The sequence below is a fragment of the Ctenopharyngodon idella genome, chromosome 9 (genome assembly GCF_019924925.1).
Source record: "Ctenopharyngodon idella isolate HZGC_01 chromosome 9, HZGC01, whole genome shotgun sequence".
Taxonomy (NCBI): domain Eukaryota; kingdom Metazoa; phylum Chordata; class Actinopteri; order Cypriniformes; family Xenocyprididae; genus Ctenopharyngodon; species Ctenopharyngodon idella.
In genome coordinates, this window is record NC_067228.1 from 1,628,615 (window position 1) to 1,639,456 (window position 10,842).

General features: G+C 37.1%; 1 protein-coding gene across 2 annotated transcripts in view; it reads left to right on the top strand.

Annotated features, from left to right (window-relative positions):
• The window catches only part of edar (ectodysplasin A receptor), a 101,265-nt gene that overhangs the window by 20,520 nt on the left and 69,903 nt on the right, over nucleotides 1–10,842 (top strand). For both annotated transcript variants that reach the window (XR_007931726.1, XM_051906582.1), the window contains exons 3-4: nucleotides 1,265–1,387; nucleotides 8,558–8,739. Coding sequence is in view for 1 of the 2 variants with exons in the window: in XM_051906582.1 (XP_051762542.1) it covers nucleotides 1,265–1,387; nucleotides 8,558–8,739 (305 nt within the window). In the remaining variant the exon portion in view is untranslated. The remainder of the gene's footprint in view (nucleotides 1–1,264; nucleotides 1,388–8,557; nucleotides 8,740–10,842) is intronic.

Consider the following 10,842-nt stretch of genomic DNA (forward strand, 5'->3'; position numbering starts at 1 on the left):
ATTCGCTGGGTTAAAACAACCCATTCGCAGGGTTAAAACAACCCATTCGCTGAGTTAAAACAACCCATTCGCTGAGTTAAAACAACCCATTCGCTGGGTTAAAACAACCCATTCGCTGAGTTAAATCAACCCATTCGCTGGGTTAAAACAACCCAATCGCTGGGTTAAAACAACCCATTCGCTGGGTGAAAACAACCCATTCACTGGGTTAAAACAACCCATTCGCTGGGTGAAAACAACCTATTCACTGGGTTAAAATGACGTCATATCTGCGTTACCCTCGATTTCCGGCTTTTCTTCCATAGAAGTCATGTAAACACCAAAGACTATTTAATATATTGTGTGTTTTACAGACAGGTGAGCACCTGTTTGGATACCTTTATCGACAGAAATCATTGTTATATAGCACAACACGGCTAGTCTTATTGTTTGAATCTCGTTTTCTTGATTTACCGTGAGTAACGTGTTTGTACCTCAGAGACAACTAACATATATAGCATATATATCTATATATAACAACATATATCTATAACAACATTCAGCACGATCAAACGTATTTGTAGTATGATTGTTTTGACCAAGTAAAACAGCTCTGCGTTACCCCACAATTTTAATTTGTCAGATAAAGTGACCTGTGGCCGCCCTGCTTCATACCACAGTAACTTTAATAAAACTTTAATACATTAGCTATATAATATATATATATTATATAGCTAATGTATTAAATATATATATACAATATATATTGCTTTCCATCGCCTGTGGAGGTGAAGTCGACAGCTCCCATGATTCCACGCTCATTCACGTTGTCATCAAGCTACACCTTTGTTATTGTTTTGAATAACACACTGTGCTTTTAATGCAACAGTGAGCAATACATTTGATAAAAGTTTTTATGAGTATACTAGTATAGATGCTAGTAGCTAATATACATTATCTAAAGACACAAAACACATTTTGAAGGTGGTGATGCAATAATGAAATCATCCACTGTAATAAAAATCCACTATTCTTAGCTGTTGCTAGTCAGTGGCATGTATATCACGATGGAAATTTTAGATTATAACTAAAAGAAAATGCTTCAATTTAATGCTAAAAATATCGCAACATGCATTTTCTGTAAAGCTGCTGTGAATGATCTGTATAGTGAAAAGAGATACAAATAAACATGACCTGAGCTAGAAACATGTTAGAAACATGCAACAAACATGACATGCTAGCAATTGCAAATCAGTTAACATTTCCTATGTGTGTGTGTTTGCAGGTGTTCAGCATGTGTTTTGCGAGTGCCGAGTACTCGAGCTGTGGAGAAAATGAGTTTTACAATCATACAGTCAGCAGTTGCCAGCCCTGCCCACAGTGCCAACCAGGACAAGAGCCGTACATGGTGAGAAACACACATTCACATGAAAACATGATTAAATTGGATTTAATTCGATATTTCATCCCAGAAATGATCATTCTGTCATTACTCACCCTCGTGTCGTTTCACACTCTGTTCAAACAGTTGATCGTGGGAATGCATGGACCAATAAATTGTACACTTTCAATGCAATGTAAGCCACTTAGGATAAAAGCATCTGCCAAATGCATAAATGTTTGAAGAATCTTCGTGCAGCTCTTTTCAACACAACAACAGTTCATAGTGATTATGAGTGTCAAACTCCAAAAGAGACCAGAAGCACCTTAAAAGTATCATAACACCGCATCCAAACCAGACGTGACAAAATCAATCAAAAATCAGTCAGCCAATCAGAAGAGCATGTGGGCGGAGTCTCTCTGCAAGCGCTCTGCACTCATAACCAAATATATAAGTACATAATCAAATCCATTAACATAATAATACTTAATTTTAACACACATATTCTGTATCTGAGATTATCAGTGTCATACTTTGTGCTGCTGCAACGTTACAGAAATATAAACCGTTTCAAATGGAATCACATATATTCACTTATAACAGCTGATTAGGACAAAAACGCTGATTAACATGGAAAAGTTACGCTACCGTTCAAAAGTTTGGAGTTGATAAGTTTTTTTATGTTTTTGAAAATCTCTTCTACTCACAGACGCTGCATTTATTTGATCAAAAATACAGTAAAAACAGTAAAATTGTGAAATATTATTATAATTTAACATAACTGTTTGGTTTAAATGTGAATATTTTAAACATACTCACATAGAAAACAGTTATTTTAACTGTTTGAATATCATTTTTTGTGCTGTTTTCAACACTGATAATAATCATAAAGGTTCTTAGAGCAGCAAATCATCATATCAGAATGATTTCTGAAGGATCATGTGACACTGAAGACTGGAGTAATGATGCTGAAAATTCAGCTTTGATCACTGGATATAAATTACACTTTACTATATATTCACATAGAAAACAGTTATTTGAAATTGTAATAATATTTCACAATTTTACTGTTTTTACTGTATTTTTGATCGAATAAATGCAGCCGTGGTGAGTATAAAAGTCCTCTTTCAAAAACATTTTAAAAAACCTTACCGACCGATTTTCTTTTACCTTTTATCACATCGTGTCTCACATGACTCTATTTTCCACGTCTCATTGCACATATTTAAATCAGATGACATAAAGTAGACTTGAGACACAGTGTTTGAGTCATTAACAACTGCTGTTATGGTACTTTAATGGTGCTTTTTTGGAAATGTCCTTTTTGTATGAAGAAAGCTGCATGAAAACTCTTCAGAAAAATATCAGCATGTGGGTTTGGAACGACATGAGACTCAATAATGACCATATCATAGTTGTGAACTGTTCCTTTAAGAGCCAGTGGTCTTTCTCTAGACCACCCAGACTGCAGCGGCGTCAAATGGCACTTCAAAAGATCTCGAGTGTTTAAAGAGACAGGTCTCAGCGCTTTGAAAAGACTGCCACTGAGATCTTGTTGATCGCAGGTTTGTCTCAGTGTGCGGCACCTCAAATAAAACATGTATCATGATGAAAACAAGACTTAATATCTTCAGTCATTTTGCTTCTCCAGTAAATGTATCTTGATTTAAGAATTTTTAGATATTTGTACTGGAAAAGAAGACAAAAATACATTATTTTCTTCAGTGTAGAACTATGAAAAGTTACCAAAACAACGCTGCTGGTATCAAAATGAAAAATAAAGTACCTCTTCACAGTGCTCGAGATGAATTCCAGCAAAAATATGCACCGCAGCTATTACAGAAATAAATGTATTTTTGCATAATTATACCTCAGTGATTGTTTGGAGTGGCACTGAAAATTACAAGTAAAATGATCCTAGACTGTCTTGCTCACTTTTACTTTCCTTGACGACACCTTCAGCCTGTAATTTAAATGAGCTGTGATCTAAATCAAACTCTCTTTGATTTGATGCTTTAGAAACACGTTTCTAAAGCACATGAAACGGATCTCTTGAGGCAGCAGCTCTTATAAAGGTCCTGCTGTAAATCATGAAGGAAGAGGAACTTCAAAGCTTCACGTTTGACCAGCAGAGTTTTGATATCCTAGAAGAGTTCAGAAAGCGCTTGAGAACCAGACCTCAGGACCTCAGGATAGAGTTTCCAAATGTGTCATTAAACCAGACAGACGGAGGAGGGAAGGATCGAATTCAGGTTCAGACCAATCAGTCTGAGTGTGAAAGTGAGTCAATATAACCGTATTAAGGTGATCACAAGGATTAAACTACACCCCACTGTAAGTGGTCGACCAGTCACAACAGACTGGGCCGTCTGACCAATCAGAGCAGAGCAGGCTCTCAAAAAGGAGGGGTTTAGAGAGACTGAATCCTTTATAGACCCATTTCAGGCACTGTGAGAATGTATATTAAGTGTTTTTGATCTTGAATGCATGTAAACCTATTGTAGGAGACTCCAAAACTAAATTAGGAGCCTTTAAAATAGCATGATACAATAACCTTATTGTAAAGTGTAATTTAAAGGAGTGAGTGGAACTAAAATACAGTGTTTATAATGTTTGTAAATATTTCGTTTTTGTCAGTAGTTTACATTATTTCTGAAAGTAATAATAAAGTGTCACTGATACACTGATTCCACTTAAATGTGGTTTTTCTTTTCTCAACAATGTAATTTTGTCCCGGTGCGAATTATTTCCCGGGAAAATACGCAACTGAAAAAAATTAATCATTTAAAAACTATTACAAGTAAAAGGCTTTCAGACGCTGCATTCCTGAACAATTCAATAACGCTGGTGCCCTCGGGCCAAAGATGATCTTGATTCAATAGAAGGAGATAAAAGACTTCTGAGCTCTAAACCATGTTTTACTCCCCATGTCGTGTGTGTGTGTGTGTGTGTGTGTGTTCTTGCAGAAGTCCATAAACTGGAGCAAATGCATGTTGGGGGTAAATGTCAGAACTGATGACATTGGTACTCGGAGCAGATGGCGAGTACCAACGTTTCAATCTCTTTTATCTTTGCTTTTCCCTTCGAGACTCTCGAATCGATACTGGAGGCCAAAAGATCAAAGAGATTCACCTCTGCCCACCAAAGACGCATAATTGACTCATTACACTAATTAAGAGCTCAACGCTCAGACACTGATGAGAACATTTAGAAATGACAAGAAAATAATAGCAAAGCTGGAACGGCCTCAGGAGACGTTCTGATGAAGCCTTTCATCAACACTTAGAGTCGTGATCGCTCTGCTTTAAAAGAAATCAATAATTATTAAAAGATTTGAAGCATATTATATGGAAGAGTTGTTGTGCACTGCAAAAAAAAAATTATGTTATTACTCAGTATTTCTGTCTTGTTTTCCAGCACAAATATCTAAACATTCTTAAATCAAGATACATTTACTGGAGAAGCAAAACGACTGAAGATATTAAATCTTGTTTTCTGAAAAATGTACAAAATTAAGTGAGTTTATTCTTAAAATAAGAAAAAAAATTGCCAATGGGGTCAGAAAAAAAATCAACTTAATTCAAATGTGACTTAAAGGGGTCATGAACTGCGTTGTTTTATTGTTTTATAATGTTTCCTGCGGTGCACTTATAATGTTTGTATGATTTTTACATCAAAAATGTTCATAATTTAGAAATAAAAGGCATTTTTCCTACCCTGATTTTAGCCCTCTGATTTGAACGCTCTGTTTTAAGGGGCGTGTCTCCTGTGAGACTTCAGTGTAAACGCCCACTGCTGTGATTGGCTGACATCTTTGCATATGAAACAGTATTATTCTCTCGAAAACTTTTAGCATTTTTTCACTATTACAGCTCTCAAGGTTAACTAATCATGAAAAGTGTTGATTATAGCATTACACTTAGATCTATTGCGTTATATTTAGATTGTGGCATGAAAGGTTGCAGTGATGAACATTGTAGTCAATCACAGACATGTTGTTGAGCTCATGAAAGCAGTGATCTCGTCATTGAACTCAATTTCTGCACACTAACGAATGCTTTCATCATAACTAACAGTGCAAACGCGATATAACTAAGAGATTTGTTGAATAAAACAGGAGTTTTGTCGTGAGTCCAGAACTCAGTCACTGATAAACTCACGCTGTTTGATTGACAGATCTAGCGATTGTAAAGGGAGCGTTCTTTGATCGCTTTCTATATATATTTTAAATAACAGATTATATTCATCAAGGTGAAGTTGAGCGTTTAGTCACTGGTTTGATTTACTGACACATAGACAAAGATCAGGCATTAGAATGAATACAGTTACTGACATGTTGTTGCATTACTGTCGAGTCCATATCGTAAAAGCCTGTTTGCAACGAAATGCGATTGATTTACCAAAGAATCCACAGTGAAATGTACCGAATACAAATAAATAAAGCTCAACTGAGACATTCACATTGTTAAAAAAATAACCATATTCCTGCATTAGGATCCTTTGAAAGGTAATGTTATTTTAGTCTGTATCGCTCTTCTCTCCTCCTCATCTCACTAACATGTCAGTGGGCGGGGCCAACGTTGCAATGATGAAGTAGGCGTTGATTTCTTCTGCGGAGGCGGGGTTTCACCTATAATAGGCACATTCCAGGACGAGTCGTTCGCTGGGCCTGGTGTCAATAAAAGCTTTTAATGGACTAACAAGGACATTTTCAGTTCTGAAACTCACAGGATATTCTTATAGTATGATGACCTCTTATATATCAAAAGATCAATGAAAAGTTGATTTCTCAATTCATGACCCCTTTAATATCTTCAGTCATTTTGCTTGTCCAGTAAATGCATCGTGAATGTTTAGATATTTGTGCTGAGTGTGGATAGCGATATCATCAAATATGAGAGTCTTCATTTGTGTCACATGTTTTGGTCACTGCATCATCATTCCCAGATTTCGATCCCTGTGATTTAGAGTTTCCATCACTGCACTATTATTCTGACATGTGCAGTATAATCAGAATAACAATTGCGTAGATCTGGAAATCAATGATATGAACTGTCAATGTAAAGCAGAACATCTCCAGATCTTCAGCAGCTGCGTTAATATGAATGCGGTTAGAGCTGAACGCTGAGACTCGCGGGTGGGATGTTTCATCATGACATGTTTTTCATTAAGCAGCACAGGCGCAGGATAGTTTTGGCAGGTCGAGTCTTTAGCGGTGAACTCGTGCAGCTGGATGAAGTTGGTTAATATTTGGTGATTAAAACCAACTGGGTTTTCAGTGAAGTGCAATGATTCTTTTCTGAAGGTCACATCAGCCACAAATTCTGCTGTAAAGCAGCTCTAAAAGGACAATAGTGTCATTATTCGGCTCAATTCAGATCAGTGTTGATTCATAGTGTCATCCCAGCAAACAAAAATATGTTCTAAGAACGTTTTTCTAATGTTCATATTAAGTAATTGTTCTCTGAAGGTTCAAAATGTCCAGTTTGTTAAATGTTTTTAAAAAGTTTTTTCTTGATTAGGCGAACGTTAATGGAACATTCCATTTTGTAAACATGTTACTTTTGAATGTTCTTTTGAATGTTATCTGGTATTATTCAGCTCAGTTCAGTTCACTCATCTAATAGTGTCAGTCAAATCAATAATATTACTGAATATCATGGGCCCTATCATACATCCCGCGCAATGTGAGACCAAGCATGACGCAAGTGTTTTTTGCTAGTTTTCACGTCCAGTGCCCACATTGTTTAAATAGCAAATCTGTTCGCCCATGGGCATGCTGGTCTGAAAACGAGGTGTGTTCAGGTGCATTGTTGGCGTGTTGCTATTTTGAGGAAACTGAAAACAACTGCGCCATTGACCAACTGAAACCTGGTCTAGGGCCCTATTTTAACGATCTAAGCTCATGGTCTGAAGCTCATGGCGCAGGTGCAGTAAGGTGTGTCTGAATCCACTTTTGCTAGTTTAACAACGGAAAAAATAGTCGGCGCACCAGGCGCATGGTCTAACAGGGTTGTACCTAGTCTCTTAATGAGTCACGGGTGTGTTTTGTGCATAACGTGCAATAAACCAATCAGAGTCTCATCTCCCATTCCCTTTAAAATCCAGTTGCGCTCACACCATGGCAGATTCGGTATTTACATGGCAGAATTTGCAAGCGGAAAGACTGAACACTTCTCCAGAGAGGGGAATCCTTTTATTTTTAATATTTGGCATGTTTGTGTGCTGCTGCGCGTCCCTGTGTGTGTAACAAGCAGAGTGTACGGGCGTTGTGCACCCGCCTATAGGCACATATTACTAACGCACCCTTTAAATAACAAAAAAATACTGCGCCATTGACTTTAGACCAGGTTTCAGTTGATCAATGGCACAGTTGTTTTCAGTTGCCTCAAAATAGCAACACGCCAACAACGCACCTGAACACACCTCGTTTTCAGACCAGCACGCCCATGGGCGAACAGATGGGCGCGAGTGCATTTGGATGTGAAAATGATAACTGCATCGGGCTGAAACTAGCAAAAAACACTTGCGTCGCGCCTGCCGTCACATTGTGATGGGTGTATGATAGGGCCCTTAAGTCAATGGCGCAGTATTTGTTTTGTTATTGAAAAGGTGCGTTATTAATATACGCCTATAGGCGGGTGGACAACGCGCGTAAACTCGGCTTGTTAGACACACAGAGACACGCAGCAGCACACAAACATTTTTAAATATTAAAAATAAAAGGATTACAATGTAAAATATTATTATTTTGTACATAAAGATAAAAATGCTTTGGTGGAATCCGGCTTGTCCCGTAGATGGCACAAGTAGATCCATTTCCTCTCTGGAGAAGCGAATTCTGCCATGTAAATAGCGAATCTGCCATGGTTTGAGTGCAACTGGCTTTTAAAGGGAATGGGACTCTGTTTGGTTTATTGCACATTACGCCCAAAACACACCCATTACTAATTAAGAGAATAGGGACAACCTTTTTGGACCATGCGCCTGGCGACCATTTTTTTAATCGTTAAACTAGCAAAAGTGGATTCGGACATGCCCTAAGTGCACCTGCGCCGTGCGCTTCAGCCCATGAGCTTAGATCGTGTCTTTTAAACCCTTACAGATGACACAGATGTCCTGGATCAGGTCTGCGGATCTTTACGCCACATGAAGATGAAGTTTGAAATGATTTCTGTTTGTGGTTGTGTGTTTCAGAACTGTGGTTATGGCACTAAGGATGATGACTATAACTGCGTGGCGTGTCCCGCAGGGAAGTTCTCCAAAGGCAAGTATGAAATCTGCCGGCGACACAAAGACTGCGACTCCCTGTACCGGGCCACCGTGTTGACGCCGGGGACTTTAGAGAGCGACGCTGAGTGCGGACCGTGTTTACCAGGGTAAGAAAAATGAGCAAAATAGAGTGTGTTTTAGCAGCGTTGGTTCCGGAAGTATTTTTTCCCATAGGGATTTTAGAAAAGTCTTTGTTAAAGCATTATAAGCCATGAACCAAACCAACTAGCTACAAGTAGAATCACAACATTACAAATGTGAAGCAAAAAAAGTATTTGAAAATCAGACTGTGAACTTCATTTTAATTTTAGTTAAAGTTTTAGTCATTTTGTTTGGCAAAATGTTTAGACATTTTTTATTAATTTTTGTTTTTTAAAAATGTGTCTATATAGTTTTTATTCACTTTTATTTCAGTTAAACTAAATGAAAATAAGAGATCTTGCCTTGGCAACTAGCAGCAAGTTTACATTTTTGTATATAACATTTAATTTCAGGTCATTTTATTTCAAGTAACGAAAATGTTTTTTTATGGTTTTGGTTTTAGTTAACTATAATAAACCCGGCTTTAATGAGGGAAAGCTACAATCCCATGAAGCATTGCGAATGATAATCAAATTAAAAATGATGATGATAGGAACAAGTTTAAGTTTATTTATAAAATATGCATGTATATACAAATATTAAGTATTTTGAGAGCATATTTGCAGTGCTTCATAGGAGTGGGCGGAGCTAAAGAGCTATTTTTGCACATTTACTCATTGCTACTCTCTGATTGGTGGAATTTTCTGCATAGTATCAAGGGTAATGTAGTTTTTCACCATGAATTTCACCGTTAAACTTGATTATTAATAAATTGATATAATGCAAACAGATAGAAGCATAAACTATCGATTAACTACCTCATAGCTCACAGTTTATAAGTTATGATTTAAAAAATTATTTTTTTTTACTTGCGGAACCAACTGTTGCATAAAATGAACACTGTGTTCACACAGCTAAAAACTATTTTTTTACTCCGTACAAGACACATTTACTGGAGAAGCAAAATGACATGAGATATTAAGTCTTGTTTACTGAATGAAGTGAGTTTTTGGTTAAAGCAAGAAAAAATATCTGCCATTGGGGTCAGAAAAATAAACATGTTTTCTCTTTGAATTAAGTTGATTTTTTCTGACCCCAATGGCAGATATTTTTACTTGCTTTAACCAAAAACTCACTTCATTTTGATAAATTTTTCAGAAAACAAGACTTAATATCTCAAGTCATTTTGCTGCTCCAGTAAATGTGTCTTGATTTAAGAATGTTTAGATATTTGTGCTGGAAAACAAGACAGAAACACTGAGGAAGAACATCATTTTGGCAATGTAACCCTAACCATCTCCAAACCATAACCTTGAAACTAGTCACAGTTTAGAATGACCCATCTTCCTGAAGTTCTGCATGCACAGACACACACACGTACGTGCACATGCGACGGCTTCATGCTGCTGTAGCCACTTAAAGTGGAAGGTCTGGTTTCAATTGCCTTCAATGTAAATATACAAAGTGCAGCTTTTTAAAAGAACATTATTGAGTGTGTTTAATATACTCTGTAGGACGCCTCAGGAAGTCTCTGCTGTTTCTGTTTTGAGGGACGTAAAGTCTGATAGTCGGATATTTCCTTTGAGATTGTACCACACGATGGCTTTGATCAAGCATTTCTGCTGGTCTGAATCTGAAGGTCGCTGCCAGCGGCGTCACGCATTGATGTGTTTTGTTTTAGGGGGCATCGGTGGCGTCTCGGCTCACTTAAAATAAGACATGAAGCAAAAAGACATGCGGCATATAATAAAACAGATTAAACTAATCAAGAATTCAGTTGTGTTGTTTTCACTTTTCTGCCAGTTGTTCTCAGACGTATCTAGCCTTTACATACTAAATGCATATGCGAATAAAACCCAGTTACTTATTAATTGTTGAAAGTATTCCTGTGAGGTCAGAGGGATGTGATGCTATTCATTAGTTGCTCTCTTTTATCAGTTTGAATATTAAATATTGAATATTTTGTGTATTACAACACAAAAGATATTTCGAAGAATGTTCGAAGTTTTGGCTTCCATTGACTTCCATTATATGGACTAAAAATACAATGGAAGTCAATGGGAACCAAAACTGTCCTCGATGATGAAATACATGACTAGAAAAGTAGTCTGCAGGCACGTTTGAAATGT